This window comes from Eublepharis macularius, chromosome 14, assembly GCF_028583425.1.
Source record: "Eublepharis macularius isolate TG4126 chromosome 14, MPM_Emac_v1.0, whole genome shotgun sequence".
In the NCBI taxonomy this organism is placed as follows: Eukaryota; Metazoa; Chordata; class Lepidosauria; order Squamata; family Eublepharidae; genus Eublepharis; species Eublepharis macularius.
In genome coordinates this window covers 31,133,443-31,158,682 of record NC_072803.1, presented here as the reverse complement: position 1 = coordinate 31,158,682, position 25,240 = coordinate 31,133,443, and the positions used below count along the sequence as shown (strand labels likewise).

Below are 25,240 nucleotides of genomic sequence, written 5' to 3'. Positions count from 1 at the left end.
GTTTTTACAGATAATGTTTAAGTTGGTGATTCCCTTTAAATGTAATTTGTTTTTATGATTAGTTTAAGTATAAACACTGCAAGTTGCTTTGATCTAAGTGATCAAAAAGGTTTATATATATATATATATATATATATATATATATATATATATATATATATATATATATATATATATATATATATATATATATAAAAATAAATAAATAAATAAATAAATAAAAGGACCAAACAGGGAAGGTGTTTCTGCTTATTGTGGGGCTACAGGCTGTACTGTGATTGGTACCTCATAAGTAGCCCTGGAATTCATGCTTGGCTTTTAGCACTAATTGGATTTAAACTAGAACTAATTCAAACAAGAACAAATGAATGAACAAATGAATACAAAAAATACCCATGCAGGGTTCTGTGTAGCTGTGTGTCACCTTTAAAAAGTTCTTAACTTGCACATTGGCCCCTATGTATACAACATTTGCCTGCCATCCAGGCCACAGACCAGCGAACACAGTGTATACAGGAGCAATACAGGAGTAAAATGTGATGCTGGGTGGCATAAACTGTGAAACAGGAAAATGCTATATGTGCATTTGCACTGCCATCCTACACAGTTACACCTTTCTAAGCTCACTGAATGGGCTGGCTGAACTTGTAACTCTGTTTAGGATTGCACTGTCAGTGTCTCAAGTAAGTTGGCTCCTACTGTGATCATAGAGGTTGAAGAAGGTGATTTGTCCAGGCAGTTTGAGTTTGGAACAGAAACAGAGAAAGACGCACACAGAGAACTTTGATTTGGTTGAAGCATCCTGCACTGCAGTTTTCTCTCTCTCTTTCTGAGATCTGATGTGGAGTAGCCAATCTGCTCTCTTGTAAGAGTGCCCCTTTGCCTCCACTGGTGGTCTATTTGTATATTTGTAAATAAAGCAAACATTGCAAAAATATTGGAAGTTTCCAGCACTCCCCCATCCAAAAGAAACAAAACTCAGGTAGCATGGTTCCTGGAACTTATCACTGCTCAGGGGAAATAGGAAGTGTGTAACAATATCTGGCATTCCTTTGCCACATTTGCTAATGGGCAGTGATAACCCATTATTTTGAATACTGTTTTAAACATCTATGTCCTTAGTGGTTCCGACTTATGGAGGGAAGGGGAGAATACTCCCCTGCTGCAGACCTTTCTGCTTATCCTAGAGGTCATTCATGTATATCATGTAAGTTGCACCCACGTGGGTTTGCATTTCAAACATCTACCCACGTTCATTGTTGCATGTGTAATGCTGATGACTGGCGAACCATGATCAGATGTTGCCGTCAGAAAAAGAGCTGAAAATGGTAACAAAATTCTCTTCCCATAATGATAAATGGAGGATTAACATGGATGTAATGCCAATAAAGGTTGCTGAATTGAATGGATAAATGGAGGATCCCGCCAATTACCACACAAATGTTCTTTGCCCAAACAATGTACATCTATCATTAATTGTATCTGGCTCTTGTACTTCTACTATGAGCATACTGTATTCTCTGAGCAAAAAGGGGCATAATTTTTGTACCTAAGAAAAAGTAGCATTTCTCCCAGATAACTCATCCATTCTTGTGATCACTGTAGAATGCAGTTGTGTGAATCCCACAACAATCTACGAGTTATTTCCTGCAATTGCTAAAAAGTTACAACTCCTGTCTATATGCATACAGAGTTTTGTGAACTTCATATTCATAACTGTATTTAATTTTTTTTCCTGAGGCCTGGAGGGGGGTTCTCCTCCTCTCTGTAGTCTAATGTAACTCCTGTTGGAGCATCAATCCACCAAACATACAATATAATACTAAGCATTTATATAACACTTTCAAAGTCCAAAGGTCTTAATGTATATTATAACAATATCTCTTATAATCGTGTAAAGTGGGTGTGATGGACTGCACTTAACAGCAGGTTTCTGAAGTGCAGCAAAATCAGAGAGCTCAGAGGGGAAGGGTTAACTATTCCCTAGAATGGAGAGCTTGAGTGACAGGCTGCTTCCTCTTCTCTGATTTGTCAGCACCAGCTGAAAAAAACTATATGATCAAATGAATGCTGAGGAGTGGGTTTTTTTTAAAAAAAATATTCAATACTGGAGTTTCTGTCAGTTAGAAACAGTCTGAAGGCAATCAGTTGGTTTCTGACAGGCTTTGTAGTCAGGGAGTCTGACAAGAAAAGTTAGACAGGTTCACCTTTAGATTGAAGAAAGAAGACTCCTTTGCCTTAACTGTAGTATTGCTATACTGAGGAAGACTTCTATCAAAGAATTCAAAGTCTAACAGCCCAATCCTAAGAAGGGCACGGAAAGTGAACAGGAACCGAACTAAGGCTTGCGAGGGCGCATCTAGCCCGTACGCCCGCGTAAGTGGCCTTCCGCCCGCGCTGGGACGCGGCGCTGGCCCGCCGGCGGGCCAGCACCGGTGCAAGCCACAGGCGCCCGGGCGGCGGCGCAGAAGTGGCGTAGAGCCCTACGCCGACGCAGGGGGGGGCGGGGAGCAAGGCGGGGTCAGAGTTAGTCCGCTCCCTAAGCTCCTCCAGAAGCGGGAACGCCCACAGCGGCGCAAAAAAGCTACGCCACGGAAAAAGAAGGCGTAGCCCATAGGCGTCCATGGAACGGCGAAAAATCAGCCCCCTTTCTGAGCGCCTCGCCCCGCCCCTATGGCCCGAAGGAGCATAGGATGAGAACTATCCCGGGGACCAATCAGCGTGCGCGCCCGGCGTGGACGAGCCCCCCTCTCTGCACCCAATCACCTGCGACCGCGCCCTACAAAACATCCGGCCAGCGCCGCCCAAACCCCCAGGTAAGTGAGCACTCGGCCGGAGGCTCTGCCCGTCTGCTGAGTGGCATTGCCCCTTTGAAAACCGAAACGGGCTGAGGGCATTCACATTGGCAGGCGCAGAATGCACTCCGGGGACTTTGCGAAAAACTGGGGGAACTTCGCATAAAGGGGAAGAGGTGCAAATGTCTGCCTAACTCTCTTTCTACCGTGATAGAAAGAATGACTCCACAGCTAACTGATGCATGCTAGTTGCTTCTAACTAAGCACAAACAAACTAACCCTTCCGTGGCAGAAGGGAATGACACTTTGCAAATTAACCGCATGCTCTCCCGTTTCCTTGCAGGTGCCCTGACTCTGGCGCTCCCACCTGGTGATGACCGACGGAGCGCTGACAGGTAAGGAGGAGGTGGGGGGGCATTCCGCAGATTAGTGCAAACCGCCCATTCACCTGAACCCACCCGCTCACTTGCCGCTTTGGGTGAGGCCCAGCAGGGGTGGGGGGCAACCATGGCCGCCCCTGGCTGCCTCAGAGGCAGGCGCCTCGAAAACCACATGTGGCCAGGTGTTTGTTGTGACCAGCTCATTCTCTCCCTTAGAGGTAAAGGCGTGCCAAGGCCGAGTGCATCCTCACCAGACCGTCATGCATCAGCTGCTGCCCTCGACCATGTGCAACCCCCCCCGATGGCGGAGTGTGGGGCTTGCCTTGCCAGTGGAATGAGGCAAAGCCCACACGTGTCTTTTTCCCCCACAGGCACGTCCAGGGCATGGCTGCTCCCCCGCGCCCCGCCCTCCCCAAACATCTCTGACGGACGGTTGGCTGCAGCCCAGGAAGCACCGTCGCGCCGCGGCCTGCATCCCAGCCCCGCCCCTCCGAGCGGGAAGGAGGGCTGTGTGGAATGCTCCGGCTCCCTCGCCAGCCTAAACGCAAGCCCGCTCTTTCCAGTGCAATAAAACGAGATGTACAACAACTGTTTTCTGTGTCTGCGAGTCTGACTTCGTCCTCCGCCCCTCCCCCAACACTCCCGTCACATCTCCCCACCTGCACATTGCCACAAATGTATCCGACACACCCCGTCTTGCCTCCCCGCCCCCTCCCTCCCTCCTCCCCCCCTCCTCCTCTGTATTTGACCAGTGTCTGTACCACCCATCTGCCGAAGAGAACTTGATTCTCAGAAGCCTGTGCCACAATAAAATTGGATAGTTGTAAAGGTGCTACGGGACCCTTTTTGAATTCGCTACCACAGGCTAACACGGCTAACCCCCCTGTATCTATGGCCAGGTAGAGGGTTGGGGCGGGGCATGTGAGCGGGGATCCCCGGTGGGGAGAGTAGCTGGCACACGATAAGCCAGGGAGAGGGTGGTGCGAGCTGCAGCTGCAAGGGGGCGGGAGATGGCAGGGCAAACGGTCCGCTCGCTGGAACCCTAGCCCCCACCAATGGAGAATCCAGGGTGGTGGCAGGTGGATGCCATATCCCGGGCAGGAGGTCTCGCGCGCCTGGGGAGGGTCGCCCCCATCGCAGCCGCAGCCCCAGCAACACAGTCCCATGAGCGGCCGCCTCCCAGAGTGGGTCCAGCCCCTCGGGCGTCTGCAGCAGCCCCATTGGTCATTCCAACACCTTCCACCCCAGGGCGTCCTGCCTCGCATCCAATCCCGTGGAGCAGTTGCCAGCCTCCCACGCCAACAGGCCATGGTTGTTGGGAGGGGTGGGGTGTGCCTCTCAAGTCCGTGCCGAAGCCCTGCTCGGGCGGCTCGTCGCCATCCTCGACCCTCCGGCCCCACCCGCTGCAGCAGCTCCACCCGCCCCAGAGGCACCCCTCCCTCGGGCCCAGTTGCGTGCGAGAGGCCGGGCCCGTGCACGGCCAAGGGGGTCCGGCCGCCGGCCTCGCCGGTGACCGCCGCTGCCGCCTTGGGGGTGGGGTGGGGTGTTTTGCTGCACAGACGGCTCTCCTACACGCCTCCCCTTCCTCACGTCTGCTGGGGGAGGTGGGATGATATAATAATAAAGGCTGATTTCTGTGCAATGGGTGTCTGTGTTCTTTGCCTTGGGATGGGGACGAGGGGGCAGGCCCGCTGTGTCTGCCTCTTGGTGGCGGCCTCAGGCCAGCCCTCCCCTTCGGCGCCACTTGGGGGCTGTCCCCTGCTGCCAGAGACTGGCTGCTGCCCTGGATTCCTCATGGCAGGGCGCCTGCCAGTCCCATGCCAACCTCTCTGGACGCGGCCGCCAGGGACTTGGTGCTACATTGGGCAAACGGGGGAAAGGCTTCTCAGACTACGCCCACCCCTCTCCTTCCCGACTGCGAGCCCCGCCCGACACACGAGCCGAGGCAGTCTGCCAGCATGGGCGCGGTTTGCCTGCTGCTCTGGGGCCTGGCCGGGATCGCGTGCTGCCCATAGGCTGCGCCTTTCCTGGCCCCTCCCCCTGACGCTTGTCAGGAACAGCGCCCTTTGGCTGCGCCTGGCGGCGGCCGTGGATCAGACCCGCCCACAACACTTTCTGGTTCTCCAAAATTGCATCTCTGCGCCGCTGCGGGCGCCGCTGCGGCCACACTTTGCTGGCACAGGATCCGGCCCGGCGGCGCCGCCACACCACCAGTGCAGCCGCGTCGGCGTTGGGGCCGGCCATAGGATTGCGCTGTAAGTGTCAGCAGAAGATGAAGTACACTTTACACAGACATCAGAGAACTGGGAGTGTGTTTGGGGTGACAGTGATTTGGGTAGTGGGTTAAGACCCTCCTTCAAACCAAAAAGAAGTGGGGATATATCTTCTGAGGAGAAGATTAATTCCGACCCAGTTTTTTTTTTTGAAAATTTTTTATTGGGTTAGAATCCATTATTTTTACATTTACATTCAATTTTCCCCAATTTTTTCATCTCTAACCCCCTCCCTTTCCCCCCTTTTTGTTGACTTCCAACAGCTTTCCAACCCTTTGTCCCCTTTCCCTTACTTTTATTAGCTTCCTCTATCTAAAACAAATATATATTCTCCGTTATTCTAAGCAGTACATCCTTAACTATTTTTAACATTGTATGCCCAAACTGTAAGTCTTTGTTTCCATCTTAGATAAACAATTTATCCCATTTTTCAATTTCAAATATTTCTATATATCATAAACCATATAGATCATACATTCATTTATATCAAACAATTTGACTTATTCTCTATATATTACTCATTCTATCTTTTTGTAATAATTCTATATATCTCTCATCACGTAGTCAATCAATTTGACTCATCTATATCTTCAGACATTCAGTTTGGTACAAAACTTACCAAAAAGAAAGAAAATATTGTTAGTTAATCAATCCTTATATTTAATCCTTATAGTTAATTATTTTCTATCTATGTTCTGTTTGTTAACCTGTATATATCTATATATATATCAATCTATTAATCTGACTGCTTATTAATTCACATTTATCTCTTCTCCCCCCGGTAAAGTCTCCCCCCTCTACTTCAGTGCTTCAGTAGTTCTCAAACTGCCACAGTTTTCCTCCCACCTCCCATTTCTTCTCCAGGTGTTGTTTCAGCTTCTCCCAGTCTGTGTTGAACTGCCCTGAGTCCAGATCTCTCAGTTTTCTTGTCATCTTATCCATTTCAGCCATATACAGCAATTTGTAAATCCAATCCTCAACAGTTGGCACTTCTTGTACTTTCCATTTTTGCGCATACAAAAGTCTAGCTGCTGCTGTCATATAAAATATCAACGTCCTATATTGGGCTGGAATTCCCTCCATTCCCAAGTTCAGTAGCAGGAGTTCTGGGTTCTTATTAATTTGAAATTGTAAAATTTCACTCATTTCTCTTATTATTTTCCCCCAGTACTGCCTAGCTACCTCACACGACCACCACATATGATAGAGGGAGCCCTCACGCTTCTTACATTTCCAGCATTTATTAGAAGTATTCGAATTCCCTAGCGCAATCTTCTTTGGTGTCATGTACCAACGATAGATCATTTTGTAGATGTTCTCTTTGATATTAGTACATGTCGTTGTCTTCATTGTAGTTTTCCACAAGTATTCCCATGCCTCCATTGTTATTTCTTTATTAAAGTTTATAGCCCATTTCACCATTTGTGTTTTAACTATCTCATCCTCGGTATACCACTTCAGCAGTACTTGGTATACCTTGGATATTCTTTTCTTATCTTCTTTAAGAAGGGTCTGCTCTAGTTCCGAGTTCTCTATTCGTATACCTCCCTTTACAGAGTCCGAATTATATAAGTCTCTGATCTGTCTATACTGGAACCAGTCGTAGTTAGGTGATAGTTCCTCTTGTGTCTTTATTCTGAGTTTGGATGCTTCAGTTTTAGTTATTTCTTTGTACGTTAAACATTGTTGTTCATTATCAACAGCTCTCGGGTCTATCACCTCATACGGAACCACCCACAAGGGGGTTCCTTCTTGTAGATAAATTCTGTACTTCTTCCAGATTGTGTATAGACTTCTCCGTACAAAGTGATGCAGGAACATCGAGTTGACCTTTACTTTGTCATGCCATAAATATGCATGCCATCCAAATATTTTTTTATATCCCTCTAGGGCTAGTAGTTTCTTGTTCTTTAATGTCATCCATTCTTTCAACCAAACTAGGCAGATTGCATCATGATAAAGTCTCAGATTGGGCAGTTGCATTCCGCCTCTTTCCTTTGCATCTTGTAAAACTTTCACTTTCACTTGAGGCTTCTTGCCTGCCCAAACAAAATCTGATATTTTCCTCTGCCATTTTTCAAATTGTTTAGAGTCTCTGATGATTGGTATTGTCTGTATCAAAAACATTACTCTTGGTAACACATTCATCTTAACTGCTGCAATCCTACCCAACCATGACAAATTCAGTCTATTCCATTTAATCAAGTCTCTCTCTATCTGAGTCCATAGTTTTTCATAATTGTTTTTGAATAGATCTATGTTCTTTGCAGTTAATTCGACTCCCAAATATTTCACTTTACTTGTTACTTCACAGTCCGTTGTTTCCGTTAATAATTGTTGTTTCTGCTTAGTCATATTTTTACATAATATCTTTGACTTCTTTTTGTTAATATAAAAACCTGCCAAGTCTCCAAACTCCTTGATCTTATCTATCACTCTTGGCATGTTCTCCAATGGGTCCTCTACAATTAACATTATGTCATCCGCAAATGCTCTGACCTTATATGAATAGTCCTTTATTTTTATTCCACGAATTTCCTCATCTTGACGTATTTGTATCATCAGAATCTCCAATACTAAAATGAACAACAATGGAGATAACGGGCAACCTTGTCTTGTTCCTTTACTTATCGTCAATTTCTTGGTCAATTCATCATTCACCACGATTGCTGCAGTCTGGTCTCTGTAAATTTCCTTAATTGCTCTGATGAATCTTTCTCCCAATTGTAGCTTTTCCATAGTGGCAAACATAAAGTCCCAGTTTAAATTGTCAAACGCTTTTTCAGCGTCTACAAAGAAGAAACCAACCTCTTTGTCACAACGCTTGTCATAATATTCAATAGCATTGATCACTGTCCTTAAATTGTCTCTTATTTGTCTGTCTGGCAAAAAGCCTGCTTGTTCCTCCTCTATAACTTCCGAGAGCCACCCCTTCAATCTCTCCGCCAATATCTTCGCAAAAATTTTATAGTCATTATTGAGTAGCGATATGGGTCTATAATTTTTCACGTTAGTCAGGTCTTGGCCCTCTTTTGGGATCAATGATATGTTCGCTTCACTCCAAGTGTCTGGAATCCTTTGATCCCTTAAAACCCCATTCATCACCTCTTTTAGGAATGGTGCCAGTTCATTAGCCATTGTCTTATAGAATTTAGCCGTAAGTCCATCTGGCCCTGGCGCCTTTCCTAGATTTGCCGATTGTATTGCCTTACTTATTTCCTCGTCAGTTACTTCACTGTTCAACTTATTTCTCCAAGCTTCCGAGATTTCTGGAAGTTTGGTTTTCTCCAAATATGACGCTATTGATTCTTTGTTTACTTCTTTTTTATTATACAACTTAGCGTAGAATTTATAAAAGGCTCTACTAATGGTAGTCTGCTCCAAATACGTTTTGTTATCTTCACAAATTTTATTTATTATTTTCTTTTCCCTTTTCTTCTTCAATTGCCATGCCAGGTACTTCCCAGGTTTATTAGCACCCTCAAACGCTTTTTGATTCAGTCTTTTAAGATTCTACTCCAATTCTTTGTTGCTCATTGCTGTTAGCTGTTCTTGAAGTATTTTAATTTCCTGGTATATCTTCTTTTTCCCTGGTCTCTTTTTTAACTGTATTTCTTTGGCTTTTATTTTCTCCTCAATCTCTCGTCTTTTCTCCTCTTTCTTCTTTCTTGCTCTACCATTTAAATCCATTAGTATGCCCCTTACAACCGCCTTGTAAGCATCCCAAACTTTATTGGTTGGTACTTCTTTATTCACGTTGTATTGTATAAAAAACTTTGTCTCTCTTCTCAATATTTCCATATTCTCTCTTTCCTGTAACAAGTCCTCATTTATTCTCCATGCTTTCCTTTTTCTCCTCTTTCCAAATTTCCACATAATTGGGTTGTGATCTGAGCCTACCATCGGCATTATTTCTACCTCCTTAGTCCATAACGCTAAGTCTTTTGAGGCCCAGATCATATCAATTCTTGATAATGTAAAATGCCTTGCAGAATAGAAAGTAAACTGTCTGCTTTTAGGATATTCTCTCCTCCATACATCTTCAAGAGTCTCTTGTTGAATCAACTAAAAAAAAAGCTTTGGTAATAGTCCTCTTTTCTTTTGTGCCGTTGTAGTCTTTTTGTCTAGTTCCAAGTCTGTCACTCCATTGAAGTCTCCAGCAAGAATTATCTGGTCATATGCAAGATCGTCTAAATGCTTCCTTAAATCCTCAAAGAAGCTTTCTTTTGCACCGTTAGGTGCATAAAGTCCGACCAACACTCTCTTTAAATTCCAAATACATTCCACTGCTACAAATCTGGCTTCGACATCTCTCATAACAAATTTTGGCTGTAGCTCCTCTTTTATGTACAACACCACTCCTCTTTTTTTCTTGTTGGAGGCCACTACAAATTCTTTGTCCAGTTTTCCGGATTTTAAATATTTTACATCCTGTTTTCTAATATGGGTCTCTTGCAAACAAACAATATCACATTTTTGTTTTAGTAGCCAGTGAAAAATATTTTTCCTCTTATTCGGTGAGTTTAGTCCATTTACATTCCAAGATAATACTTTACACTCCATATTCATGATCTTGTTGGTAAGTCTTTTTCATTGTCCTTAATAAATCGCTCCATCTCTCGCTCAGATCTGATGCGTTTTTTGGCCCCTCCAAACTCAAAGGACACTCCTTCCGGCAACTCCCATCTGTACCTGATTTTCATGTCCTTCAAAATCTGAATTAGCACTTTATATTTTTTCCGGTCCAATAACACTGATCTGGGCAGTTCCTTCATTATAATGATCGTCTTGCCATCAATCTCCAATGGATCTTGAAACTGTTTTGTCACAATCCTCTCTTTCATATTTCGTGTTGTAAACTGCACAATCACATCTCTTGGTAGTTTCCTTTGGGTTGCTATTCTCGAATTCACACGGTATGCCACATCTAGGATAGCCACAACTTCCTCCTCCTCCTTCCCCAGGTATTCAGCCAACACCTCAGTCATCTGTTCTTGCGCTGACTTTCCTTCCACTTCTGGCAAGCCACGAAAACGTAGCTGCTTCTCCATATGTTTAGTTTCTGCAACTGACATTCTCCCCTTCACCAATCTCATCTCTGTTTGTTGCGTGTCTGCTAAATTCTCCATCGCGTCTTCTACTGTTTTAACTCTCTGCTGCGTTCCTTGTAATTCACTTCGTATTGTTTCCATACCTTTTTTCACTTCTGACAGCTCCGATTTTACTGTCTGCGTAACCTCTTTAACCTCTTTTATCAGCTCCAATTTCGTGTCCTTAAGTTCTTTAATCATATCTAAAAGTTTTTTGTCCAGGTTTTTATCCAGGTTTTCTATTGCCGATTGCCACTCTTTTTTTGACATCGTGGGGCTTGCTTTAGCTCGCTCCCACGAATCCGCCCTCTTCCTTAACTCCGTGGCGCAAAATCCAACATTTTTCTGTTTTAAATGTCCCGGTCTTCTTGCAAAAATTAAATTTTAAAGAGTCCAAAATGTCGGGCGTCTTTTCTCTATGGTTTCTCTATGATTTTGTAATCCAAGATGGCCTACTAATTCCGACCCAGTTTTGAAGGGGGATTGGCTCTGAGGAGGACACTGGGTCTGTTGTGAAGGGAAAATGGTTTAGACTACTCAGGTGATAAACATTCCCTCTAGTTTCAAGAAAGGAGCAAGTTAGGTGCACAAAGAAAGTTACTTACTACAGAAAACCTGAACTGTCATAGGAAACTTCTTGAAGAAACATTGTTGCTGTAACTAAATTACTAAGTAAAACACCTCTCATTACCAAGAACATATGAAAATAAGCTTCAAGGATACTATTTTGCCTGTTACACAAAGTGTATTCTGTAATACCAACAAAATTTTACCTCCACATATCCATACCCTGACTACACTTATTCAATCCCTGCCTGTTAAATAAAGTTATTTCTTTTTAAATGTTATATAGTCTCTAGTGCCATTTCCAAGCAAAAAGGAAGAGGGCTCCCGCTTTCCCCCATCAAGTTCCTGGGCTGGGCCAAAAGCCAAAATTATACCTGCATGCCAGGGTGGGACAAACTGACTTTCTAAACCACAAATATTAACACGTTACTTGGGGCAGCTCAGTCAAAACAGGGAGACTGAATTTGGGCGGGAAAATCTGCCTCACAGAGGGGAAAGTAAAGAGGGCTATCATAGTAGAATATTATGATGATGTTACAGTTATCCATGCTCCAATTACATCTAGGCAAGAATACTGCAATACACTTGATGTGGAGCTGCCTTTGAAGACTGTCCATTAAGTTTCAACTGGTTCAAAATCCCGTGAGTAAGCTGCTCTTGGCTATGAGTTATAGGACATTTCATTGGTTTTATGGAAACTTCAGCGGCTGCCTACATTTCTGGGCAAAATTCAAAGTTCTGTTTATTACATATGAAGCACTACATGACTTGGGAAAAGGGTATGTGAAGGATTTTCATCTGAGTTCACCTTCTGGCTCTGAGGCCCAGCTCTGTGTGCTCCCATTGTCAGAAACAACATGGATGAACACCAGAGACAGGGCCTTTTCCCCTCTGTGGTACTGAAGCTCAATTCTCTCCTTGCAGAAACCTGTCTGACACTACATTTACAACAACCTTTCAGATGCCAGGCAAAGACGATTTGGTTCACCCAAGCTTTTATGGAATTTTAATGTCACTCTGGCAATGTGCTGATGATTTTCCCATCCTACATTTTTATTATGGGTTTTATGATTGCCATCCTTTGATTTTTAACTGCTGTTTTTAAAGGCTCTTATATATATTTTTTACCTACTGTTGCTTTCATAATCTTAATTTTTTTCTCTTGGTTTTAACTTCTAGTTGCTCTCATGCTTGTTTATTTTACTGACATTTATGGAATTGGAATTGTATTTATTTCAGTTAATTATTAGCTGCCTTGATCATTTTATACGAAGAAGCAAGATACAAGTATTATAAATGAACAAATGAATTCTCAAAATTGCAGATGGAGAACTGGAGCTGAGAGCGAGTGGCTGACCTAAGGTCACCTAGTGCATCAACTGAGATTTAAACTGGAGTAACTCAAGTTACAAACCTACAAGTTAGGTTGTGGCAAAAATGCTTTCTACAACCTCACTCTAGACTAGAAGATGACTTCTTACCTTGACATGGCCAACTTGACCACCTGGATCCAAGCTATGGTAACATCAAGGCTTGACTATTGCAATGCGCTATACATAGGTCTTCCATCTAAGGGTTTTCTGTGGCTATGTGTACCCCTTTTACTGTGCTGCAGCCCTTTCTAGCTAGATTTCAAGAAAAAAAATCCACACTTCCTGGATGTTCCCTTTCCCCATCTTTTACAGGTAGGCAAGAGGTTGTAATATTGTTACTCAACAATAACTTGGAGAAGAATCACACAAAAGATAAAATGCCATTGGAATACCCTTTGATGATGGATTGTGCAGAAAGGTTTTGGAAGAAAATCCTAGACTGATATCATGTGTGTATTGTAAAGTGCAGGAAAGTCAAAATATGATTCAACTTTTATTATGATTACTAATAAATTCAGTGACGGTTGTGAGTGCGTTTAGAACTGCCTTTCTGTTTTTTACAAATATGCACTAATATTGAGAGAAGGCTGAAAAGAGTTTTAAATGTCATGTGTGAATTTGGCCCTTGTCCTAGCGGGGACTAGCAACAGCAAGGCCATTTCTTGAGACCCAACCTTATTAGGTGCCTGGTAACTAAAATTATGCCTTCTGTACAATTGCAGAATTGGAAGCAGGGGATTCATAGGTAGTATTCTACTTGAGACCTGTAAAAAACCTGGTGCTGCTCAGGGATGTCTCAGAATTATCTGATCTCATCCTAACCTACATCACAGGGTTGCTGTGAGGATAAAATGGAGGAGAGGAGACTGCTGTGAGCTGCTTTGGGAACTGTACTTTTGATGTTATAATTTCAACCTGCCTTTATTAAGAACTGTGAATTTACTAACCAATATTCTATTGTGATTTGAATTCATAATTAAGACAGTTACGGGGGGTTCTTTTGATTACTTTTGTTGTCTTTTTACCCTGTGGGCATAAGCATAGAGTTCTGGGCAATTCCGAGAGCAACATGATCTCACTCCTGGGTTTTCCCTGGAAGTGACACCATGTCATGCATGACAATGGCAATTTTAAAAAATATTTTTCTTTTGCCATTCGAAGAAACAATGGTAGGAAACATGGGTTGTCTGTGGGAGGCCTCCCGCTATAGCAACTCTAACCTACACTAATGTGAACAGTTGAGATAATATTCTTTATTTCATTAAAAAATATTCATTGACATTTTTATTAATGGTTTTGCCTATCCACTTTTCATTGTTGGTTTGGTAGGTTTGTCTGCACAGTGTAAACACTTTTAATGCACAATGTATACAGTATTTACATATACATCATTTACACATGCAATGTATGTCATGCATGCTTGTGTGCGTGTGTGTTGCAGATTTATTAATACACAAATAGTGTTGGAAATGCACACGTTTTACAGAGGAAATGTATAAAGAAGCAAAATGGCATGAAAACAAAAAATCTCAAATTCAGTTTTCAGAGATTTAGTTCACACAAGGGAGAAACAAAATTGAACGGGGGATTTTTAGATTAGACAACAGAGATTCAAGACACTTCCATTCAACTCTGTAGTCTAGCTAAGACTGGAGAAGGCTATAATAGTTGGTTAAGAGGTGGGAAAAGAAATACAAAATTGTTTGGTAGAATTGCCCTCCTCTGCTTTCTGACTGCTTGCAATGGATTCACTTCGATTACAGGTGACTTACGGCACAGTGCTTTGCACCTGCTGTTTCTCTGGCTCCAAAAACCGATTGCATTTGTGGCTGATGCTTCTCGGGTGCTGCTGCATCACCATGGGCGAGGTATCCACATTTCTTTATCTCTCCTTTAATCTCCCTCCTGAAATTCTACTTGTGCAAAAATTTGCAATGCCAATGTTTTGTTTTGGGAGCCTAGTTGTCCCTCTTCTTTAAGGACGTGCCTGGCTCAGCACAGCTGTTATTTTATGAGCACTGTTTCAAGATGGTTTGTGCAACCCCCATTGCCAAATCTCATTATTCATGATTTTATCTCATTGCTTGATATGCATAATAGCTCTGAGGTGTTGCTGATGAAACTCCTGCATCTCTTGGGATTGTACCAGCAAAGACTTGCTTCAGTTTTGCAGTCTCTATGACCTTTCCTCACTTTCATATCTGCTTCCCAAGTGACCATTCAGACTGGACGTGGTCTTTCAAAGCTGGCTATCAACCTTCAAATGCAGGAGGAATGGGGACCTGGTGATTAGTCACCTGCATCATTTTGCCATGCATCTCAGCTGCAAACAGTCCAGACTTTATACTTTTTCTCATGTAACCCACAGTTGGGTGCAGTGATGACACACATGGCAAACTGACTCATGTGATCAATTATTATGTGTTAAGTCAAGCCAGGCTACCGAAAAGAAGGTCAAATAGGTATGAAATAAACCCCACAAGAATTGCATCCATTGGCCCATCATGGGCCAGGAGTTGGTTGAATGGGGTTGCCTACATGCAGAACTAGAACTGGTGGGATTTTAAAATGTCTGAGTAGGATTACGATAATCAAATTTAACATTGGTGATTAATCCCAGGCTAACTGCCACCACATGTCCACATATTTACACTTAAGAAATATGAAGAGGAGAATCTGGAATAGGCGCAAAGTCCATACACTCTCTTTTATAATACAAGGGCTTTCTAGTTTCTACCCACCTTTCTAAATAAAGTCTACTAAACCTGATTTGAATATGATGTTGAAAGGACAAAATCCCTTATCTTTGGAACTGCATTCATACAGTGTTTAGTTTAAACTCAGCTGTTACCCATGCAACGCTTAGTTAGTGTGCCAGAGGTGCTCAGTCTGAATAGGTGATGCCTTGACATGCTGATTATGCCTGCACAACTGCTTTTCATGGGTAGCAGTCCACTATAAACGAGATGTGCGAGTGCAAAGCCCCATGGGTAAGCACACTTCAGCACAATCCTAAGCAGAATCTAAATCCATTGGAGTCAACAGGCTTAGAAGGGTGTAACTCTGATTAGGATTTCACTGATCTGTTCTCTCAGCATCACATTTAAATCAGGCCACATTTATACAGAAATAAGCAATGGATGCTTATGTGGGCTTATGACAGAATTTCCTGAATAACCCTGTGTCAAACTATAGAGTATGTTTTTAAAAAAAGTTTGTTCAGCAGGAAAACCATAGAAAACCCCTCATAAATAAAATAAGTCAAACAACATGCTAACTTAACTAGTTGCTGTCTTAGTGTTTGATGTTAATGGCTAGCAGAACAGGATACAAGTCTTGTATAGCATCAATTATTTAGTTACTTTCTTAGCTTCCGCTGCAAAGCAACAGGACTGTGTTCCTGTCGGGCAAACTATAAAACTGCTGTCTTGAAGGAAAAGAACTTCAGCTCGGGGACATGATATATGTTATGTGGAAGCTTTCTAATCACATCTGCCAGTGTTGTCTTTAACAATAAAAAGCAGCTGGGGAGGGGCACACACAGTTTGGAGAGAGGCTGCAATACTGTGGGGCAGGGGGAGTCACCTGTTACACTTTTGTTCCCTGGAGATGCTGTAAACTGTGTTGGAGAAACCCAGACTATGAGTTACGTGGGAAATCCACGATCCAGTTTCCCAGTGTTTTCCTTCCAAGAAGCAGTTGCAGGAGGGACTCTAATTGGACTGGGGACAAGCACTGTGGGGAAGCATTAACCCGTTCCACTCATGCTGTTTCCCCATTAGAAATCACAATCACTCTTGATGAAGCTGCTGTTGGCCACATGGCTCTCCCATGTAACCTGGAGTCTGGGCTCTCGTGTATCTCAGAGCCATGCTACAAGAGACAAATTACACAAGGAGGAGCACATGAAGGAAGTTGCAATGTCAGCCGGGAAGCTGAGTTTTAAAAGAGATCAGAATGCTTTGTCAATTTCCCCTTTCTACAGAGCCAGGGAGATTTCTGCTCAGAGGGTTTGTTAATTTCCTCTTTGCCTTCCTAAGGCTCTGTCAGTTTCATCTCCCCTTCTAAGAAGCAAAGAGGAAATAAACAAACCTTCTGAGTAGAGATCTCCCTGGCTGGGTAGAAAGGGGAAATTGACAAAGCCTTCCGATCCCTTTTAATGGTCATAGATCCAGAGGAGTTAGCCGTGTTAGTCTGTAGTAGCAAAATCAAAAAGAGTCCAGTAGCACCTTTAAGACTAACCAACTTTACTGTAGCATAAGCTTTTGAGAATCACAGTTCTCTTCGTCAGGTGCATGGAGGGTAAGAAGAAACTGGTCAGATATATAGGTGGAGAGGGGAGGGGGGAGTAGATGCAATCAGTAGCTTCTGATAATGGGATCAGTTACTTTTGATAATGAGATAACCATTCATAGTCTCTATTCAATCCAAGCCTGACTGAATCAAATTTACATATGGATTCCAATTCAGTAGCTTCCTGTTGGATTCTGTTTTTGAAAGATTTCTGTTGAACTACAGTGACCTTTAAGTCCTTGATGGAATGTCCTGGTAGATTGAAGTGTTATCCCACTGGTTTCTGGACGTTGCCATTTTTAATGTCAGATTTGTGTCCATTTATTCTTTTGCTCAGAGACTGGCTGGTTTGTCCAATGTACAGAGCAGATAGACATTATTGGCACATGAGGGCATATATCACATTGGAGGATGAGCAGCTGTAAGAGCCAGAAATAGTGTAATTGACACCATTGGGTCCTGTAACTGTATTTCCTGGGTAGATATGAGGGCAGAGCTGGCATCTGGGTCTGTTGCAGGGTCTGGTACCTGTGCTGGTGACTCTGCTAGCCAATTCATGGTTGTAAGTGAGAAGTTGTTTAAGGTTGGGGGGCTGTCTGTAGGCAAGGAGAGGTCTTCCACCCAGGGCTTGTGAGAGAGAGGCATCATTTTCCAGGATGGGTTGTAGATCACTGATGATACATTGGATGGGTTTGAGCTGGGAACTATAGGTGACAACCAGTGGTGTTCTGTTGTTAGTTCCTTTAGGTTTGTCCTGGAGCAGGTTGTTTCTGGGTACTGGTCTGGCCCTGTCGATTTGTTTCCTCACTTCATTTGATGGGTACTGTAGCCCCAAAAATGCTTGTTGTAAATCTCTTAAGTGAGAGTCCTGATTAAGAGCATTGGAGCAGATACAATTGTAACGTAAGGCTTGGCTGTAGACAATCGACCGAGTGTTATGTTTAGGGTGGTAGCCGGAGGCATGTAGATATGAGTATCGGTTGGTGGGTTTCTGGTATAAAGTGGTGTTTATCTGTCCATTATGTAGTTGTACAGTGGTGTCCAGGAAGTGTACCTGTTGAGTAGAGTGGTCCAGGCTCAGGTTGATAGTGGGGTGAAAGTTGTTGAAGCCCTGATGAAATCTCTCAAGGGCTTCCTTCCCATGGGTCCAAATGGGAAGGACTTCAACAACTTTCATTTTGGGAAGGAAGCCCTCACATCTACCCAGGAAAACCAATTACAGGACCCAATGGCATCAATTACACTATATCTGGCTCTTACAGCTGCTCATCCTCCAATGTGATATATGCCCTCATGTGCCAACAATGTCCATCTGCTCTGTACATTGGACAAACCAGCCAACCTCTGTGCAAAAGAATAAATGGACACAAATCTGACATTAAAAATGGCAACATCCAGAAACCAGTGGGAGAACACTTCAATCTACCAGGACATTCCATCAAGGACTTAAAGGTCACTGTAGTTCAACAGAAATCTTTCAAAAACCGAATCCAACGGGAAGCTGCTGAATTGGAATCCATATGTAAATTTGATTCAGCCAGGCTTGGATTGAATAGAGACTATGAATGGTTATCTCATTATCAGAAGCTAACTGATCCTGTTATCAGAAGCTACTGATTGCATCTACTCCCCCCTCCCCTCTCCACCTATATATCTGACCAGTTTCTTCTTACCTTCCATGCACCTGACAAAGAGAACTGTGATTCTCGAAAGCTTATGCTACAGTAAGTTGGTTAGTCTTAAAGGTGCTACTGGACTGTTTGTGATTCCTTTTAAAACTCAGCTTCCTGGCTAACATTGTGACTCCCTTCACGTGCTCCTCCTTGTGTAATTTGTCTCTTATAGCTTAGCTCTCAGTGACTTCATCAACAGTCTGGTATCAGTTAGGCAGTTCACTTTCAGACTCTAGCAGAGAGACCCAGAGCTGAGTTAGGTGGACAAAGGAGAATCAAGACATTGGATAAGAATTTCTGAAAAGCAAACCAGTGGGAAGGTTGTCTCTATAGTGAATGGCAGTAGTGGGGTGGATTCTCCCCCTATCCTGCCACTCCACTGAGCAAAGTTTATTAATTAAAATATTTATGCCCCACTTTTCCTTTTGACTCAAGTTTGAAGCCTTCCACCGATCTAAGGAAACTTCTTCTAGATTAAGTGGCTCTTTCGGTAGAGGAAGAGCCACATAATTTGGAGACGGCTCTTTAGTCTACAGGAAGGCTACTTGGTGGGTGGATCTACCCCAGTATGTGTAATTGGTACAAGCATATGTAAATTAACTGAATGGGCCACTTGTTTCCTAGCCCAAAGAAACTTCTTACACTAAAATGGAATTTTCATACACACTTTATAAGTTAATACAAATCACAATATGATACCTAACACAGCTGTCTCTCCCTTTAAACTTAATTAATGAATATAATTTAAATAGATTTTTACATTTCCCAAGTTTCAATATAGATGTCTTTGTAAAGATATTGCAGCAAGGATGACACCTTACATTTTAATAAACTGAAACTACTACTTACTGTTATAAATAGGGTGGGGTCAGCCGAAAGGCCAAGAAAAGCAGGAGGTATAGCTACAAGAACCTCGAATGTCTGGGGTGGGGGGGGGGAGGAGGGATCAGCCTTGCTCTGTGCTTTCCTGGCTGTTTTCAGAAGTTTTCCCCCCCATGGTCATCTGGCAATTCTAGGGTAAGCTATCCTAGCCAAGTTGTAACAGTCCTTGTCAGGGCTTTTTTTCTGGGAAAAGAGGTGGTGGAACTCAGTGGGTTGCCCTCGGAGAAAATGATCACATGGCTGGTTGTCCCTGCCCCCTGATCTCCAGACAGAGGGGAGTTGAGAAAATGGTCACATGGCTGGTGCCCCTGCCCCCTGATCTCCAGACAGAGGGGAGTTGAGATTTCCCTCCGCGCTGCTCCAGCAGCGCGGAGGTCAATCTCAACTCCCCTCTGTCTGGAGATCAGGGGGCGGGGCCACCAGCCATGTGACCATTTTCAAGATGTTCCAGAACTCCATTCCACCATGTTCCAGCTGAAAAAAAGCCCTGGTCCTTGTACAGACGCATAGCACCTTGTCACATGGGAAAATGCTGATCAGGGTGGTCTTAGTGATTCTGGGTCCTTGAGTCCTCTGTTGTTGTTGTTTTCATTTTTCTGCACCACTAGGGCACAACATTTTGCTTTATTGCTTCTGGCTAACTTTGCCTAGATAGGCTATAACATAGTGCTAGCCAGATTGATGACATGTATGCATCAGTTTTGGGGGGGAAAATGCAACCAATGAATAGCACTAGCTCTACTGAGCATGTGTAGTCATCATTAAACAAATCACCTATGAGTGCAAGTGGAATAGCTCGTTGGCAAAGGGCAGATAGACACGTGGGACTATTTGTTGTTGGAATTTTTTCCCCTCAGAGAAAACTGAAATAAATGAAGACTAGTGTCTTCAGTTTTTCCTGGTATACAGTGGGTGAATTGATAGATTTCTTGACATGATATGGTTCTAGTGGTACCAGTGGAAAAAGGACTTCAAGCAAGAACAAAAACTTCTGTAAGTGATGTCTTTGTTACTGTTTATGATTTACCTCACCCGAAACGTCAATTTCTTTTTAATTAAGGCAGCCTGGACTATTTGTTCTTCTGCCCTGGCCAACTAAAAAATTCACACAGGACTAGACTTTTGGGAAAGTGACTCAGACAACTGTCTGAAGAACTGAATTTGTGAAGCTAGCAATAATTATCTGCATGGCCAGCATTTTGTTAATGTTTGGCTATTTCTAATGATTGTTTGCAGGACAATTTACAATGTTAGTGCCCTTTCAACAAATAGTGTGGGTATAGATGATCATAATATCAATGATAGTATAAAAATATTAAACATCATGATATCAGTACACCTCATTTATCGCATTATGCAAAGGGGATAAATCATACATACAAACTGAGCCATGAAGTCATGAAATGGGCTAAAGATACATTTTAAAGAAGTATTTAAAAGCAGGACAAATGGGGAGACACTGAAAAAGCTCCTTGCTTATAGCAACATTTGATTTACGGCTGGCCCTACAATCACATGGTTTTCCTTATCCAATGAACATTAAGAAATTACATTGGCAACACCAACGAGAACAGCAGATTCCAGTGTCTCAAGTAATTTCTCCAGTACATCGTACAGACTTTTCCACTAGGGAATTTTTAATGATCTTTACAAACATCCCAAAAACAAATTTCTACCATACTGGAAGCAGATCAATGTGAGGAAGGTAATATACTGATGTTTTCCTTAAACTAACAATAAAAGAGCAATGTGAATTTGGAAATCTGTTTTGATAGAACAGGATGTCATTTGTTTAAAAAATAAATATTCTATGACTTCCTAGGGCAAAAAGTGAAGTCATCTCTTACCCGAAGATGCTTCTTCTTCTGTGCTTAAGGATATGGCTTCATATTCCAGCTGTTCATAGATTTGGAACTGATAGCGGTGGTATCCGCTATGAGATGGTGGTGTAGGTCGGATATAATCTGGATACAGAAAATAGAAAAAATAGAATTCAAAGCACTGCTGTGTTTTTCTCTTTATAATTGAGATCATCACCCTAATTGACAATTCCAGATATGTTATCAGCCCAAGAGACTCTGTTTCAAAACCAATAAAACTGATTTTATTTCTTGACTAACAATTTATACATGCCAGGAACTATATCCCAAGCCACTTCCTAACTTCAGTTTTCATAGGAATTTCTTGATTAGTTTAATTTGTTACCATTGGATGATGTGTAGGTATATCCTCTTTTCCATTTTTTACCCTCCCTCCCCACCCTCCAAAGAATTCTCTGTATTTTTAAGTCCATACAGATTTTTGTTACTATGTATTATATCACACACTAAATCCAGGTTACTTTTTTTCCAGTTTAAAGCCAGACTAAGCTCTGATCCCTATCCGTAGGCAAAAATAAAAAAGGAACAATGGAGAAAAAAACCAACTCATCACAAAAACACAGGCAAAAAGCCAAAGAAACAAAAGAGACTACAATGCCAAGACCACGGCAATACAGCCCGGAAAACCCACAACAGCCATCGTTCTCCGGCCGTGAAAGCCTTCGACAATACAAAAGAGACTATTTATTGGGGAGGGGGAGCAGTCTCTACATATTTCAAGGCATCTGAAAATATTATTATTTCTTGTGCTTTCTTCATCATATTTGCCCATACAGAGCATATCATATATATGTTTCAGCTCCGAATGCTTCCCCCTCCCTACTCTGTTTCACCCTTCCTTGTATCTTCTGGAGTCTGGCTTTTTGCCATTTTCTTGCAAGCATGCTCTTGTCCCTTCTTCCTCTGAAAACCTTCCCTTAACTTTGCCTACTTTCCCCAGCAACTTAAGTTTCAAGTCAGACCTTTTCTTTCCAAACTCCTCCTCTTTTTACCTCTCTTAACCTGCATTTCAGTGGATGATGTCCAAACCCTAAAGCCGTTGCTAAAGGGAATAATTTACCCAGTCTCTGTCTGCTTCTGATTAACATTTAAGCACAATTTATCATGTTGTTCAACATTCAAGAAGAACCAGTGCTGTGTAGTAGTCAGATTATCAGAGTAGGATGTTGGAGACTTGGGTTCAAATCTCTACTCTGCCACAGAAAATCATTGCATCACTTTGGGCTAGTCACTGTCACAGTCTAACATACCTCACAGGGCTGTTACTGAGCAGATTTATCTATTTATTTATGTTATTTATAGCCTGTCTTTTTCACTGAGTTTCGATGTTGCCAAGTAGGCCCCCTCTCCTGTTTTGAAGCCTGCCATGAACTGTGTTAGTTTCCTGCGTTGCTGTTTTACTGCTGCACCAAAGACTGCCTTGCACGTGTGTGCTCTAATACACGTGTAATTTCCTGCCTGCGTGTTAATTACCTTGCTGCTGCAATAGACTGTGTAGTTTACTGATTCCATGTTTGGTTAACTGCACAAAGGACTCTCTTCCTGGGCAACCCTGCCCTGACCTGTATCTGGACTTCCCAGTGTGTGCTTTGGACTGTGTTACAAGTGTGCCCCGTGCCTGCATTGCCATCTGCCACGGACCGTGCCTGTTCCCTGCTTTGGACTGTGTTTTGTGTGCTGTTTCCCCTGCCTCCATGGAAGCCTGCCTCATATGGGCCCAAGCCGCTGCTAGCAGCCGGGCGCCTGCCGGGGAAACCTCCAGCGAGCCTGGCTAGGCGCTCCCTGGTCAGTTCCCGCCTGGAGCCTCCCGCGGGCCGGTCGCTGAGCTTGCCCTCGCTACCGGGCAGCCTGCTATCCAGCCCCAGCTATGCCCCGCCGGCATCCATGTTCTCAGGCACCCAGAAGACCCAGGGAAGAAGACTGCTTTGAGAAGCCATTTCGGCGAAGCGGGCACACCACGTCCGCAGCGAGAGTACCTCGTCCCGCTCTGCATATCTTAGGAGCCGCCCCAGAGAAGGAACTAAGTGCTGACCATCCCAAGCACTTAGAGAATGCATCTCAAAGAAACCTCCGCATTCCAGAGCTGATGACATCAGGACAAGCCCTGTCCGCTGGAACATCCTTTCAGCCCACTCGGATTTCCCCCTCCCTCTTTTGTCCCCTCTTCCTGAGGTGTCACTTACCACAATCTGATTACTAAAGTGGCCCATCCAAGCCATTCAGTAACCCATTAGAACCTTTGTTTTAATCTGTGAGAACCACCAAGTACAGCACCAGCCCCAGGGTACGTTTTGGGGAATTTAAACCGGTCTCTCAGACCGCATGGTGCTCGTACCATTCCCGTCCTGTCCCAGGCAGGCTCGTGCCATCCTATCCAGAATCCCTTGCTGTCCCCCTGTGGTCCCATTGCTGGCATTGGGCCACCCTCGCTGTCGTGTCTCTGCTTCGCTTCAGGATAAGTGAGTATTCCCCACCATCGTTGGGAACCAGCTAATGCGAACGTCTCTGTATTTCCTACTCTGTATTTCTTAGATCTTGTGTGTTCTTTGTATGCTTGTGAAAGTTTAGGCTTACGCCACACTAAATACACGTGTTTGGAACTTATTTGTAGTCTGCCTCTTTTTCACTTGAGTGTCTGGGATCGGGACCTCCGTAGACATAGGTTAAGATCCGCGCTAATTTAAGTTACAGACTGCTAAAGCTAATTCCCCATTATAATAAAGAGCAGTTCTGGTAACAGTTTACTGGTGGAGAATGCGGGCATAACCCAGTTCGTGTGAATCCACGTGAGTCGACACGCGTGTTTTCAGCGAACTGACTTAGAGGAAAATTTTCCAGACCTCAGTGTAAGGAGCGCAATTTAGCTCAGGGAATTAAAAGTGTGAGTGTGTGTGGCTCTAGCGAGCATTTCTATCTTGTGGGTTGTCTTTTCCCCATTTCCTCCTTCAGCCAGCTTTGGACTACTTGCCTTTTGTGGTGCACCACGAGGCCCTCCAGCCGTTATAACCGGTGTACTGTGGGTGAGGACCTCTGAACTGGTGAAGTTCCTGGCCACCTTCCGGGCTGCCTAAACGCGTCTATATGGGTGGGATCCCAGAAGTAGGCTATAGATCTATTTATCTCCTGAAGCAGCACATATAAAACTCTTTTCTGCCTTCCCCCGTCTCTCCTAAGCCCGTCCAAACCCCGTTCCTGCCAGCACTTAGGCTTCAATCCCCGCTCCGGAGGAAACGAGAAGGGATCGTTAGTCCATTCGTTCGTTCAGCCAGTTTAGCTTTGGGAATCTGAAGCCAGGTTCCTGAAGCCCCGCGGCAACCGGCCGCACCGTGCTTGAGAGTTTTAAGTCAGACTCTTGGGCGCTTTTCCGCTTAAGAGTTTTAAGGAAGACTCTTGGGCGCTTTTTGCTTGGGAGTTGTTAGAACTCTTGAGCGCTTTCTGCTTGGGAGTACAGTAAGTTTTACTCCTGGGCACTTTTGCTTGGGGACTTGCAGAGGCAGTCCTTGAGCGCTTTAGTCTTTTGGTCTTGGCTTGGAGACAGTTTAACCGTTTGTCTCTGAGCGCGAGGCCTGGGGACTTTTTGAGTTTAGTTCTTGGGCAGAGAGCTTGAGAGCATTTGTAGCTTCTGAGCAGAGGCTTGGGAGCAGTTCTGGTTGCCTGAGCATAGGCTTGGGAGACCCCTTAATTGTAGTTTCTGAGCAGAGGCTTGGGGACACTTTCTGGTTTTCTGAGCGCATAGGCTTATGAGACCCCTGAGCTTTAGCTTCTGAGCAGAGGCTTGGAAGCACTGAGCGTTTTTGTTCTTGAGCTTAGAGAGCTTGAGAGCACCCTCTGAGCCAGCAAACTTTTCCTGGTCCCGTGGCTTGTAGGCAAGCTTGAAACGGGAATAGGAATTCTCCTTCTCCCCCGGTGGAGAAAAACTGAGTGTAGGACCCTTAAAAATACCCTTGTGAACCTAAAAGTAGGACCTTTAAAACCACCCCTGGTAAAAGCCTGTGTAGAACCCAGTTTAAAAATCCTTGAGAACCGGAGGGAAG

General features: G+C 43.7%; 1 protein-coding gene across 6 annotated transcripts in view; it reads right to left on the bottom strand.

Moving 5' to 3' along the window:
- PEBP4 (phosphatidylethanolamine binding protein 4) overlaps positions 1–25,240 on the bottom strand; it is a 333,303-nt gene that overhangs the window by 33,742 nt on the left and 274,321 nt on the right. For all 6 annotated transcript variants that reach the window (XM_054998347.1, XM_054998350.1, XM_054998351.1 and 3 more), the window contains one exon: positions 21,174–21,290. In XM_054998347.1, coding sequence (XP_054854322.1) covers positions 21,174–21,290 — 117 coding nt within the window. The remainder of the gene's footprint in view (positions 1–21,173; positions 21,291–25,240) is intronic.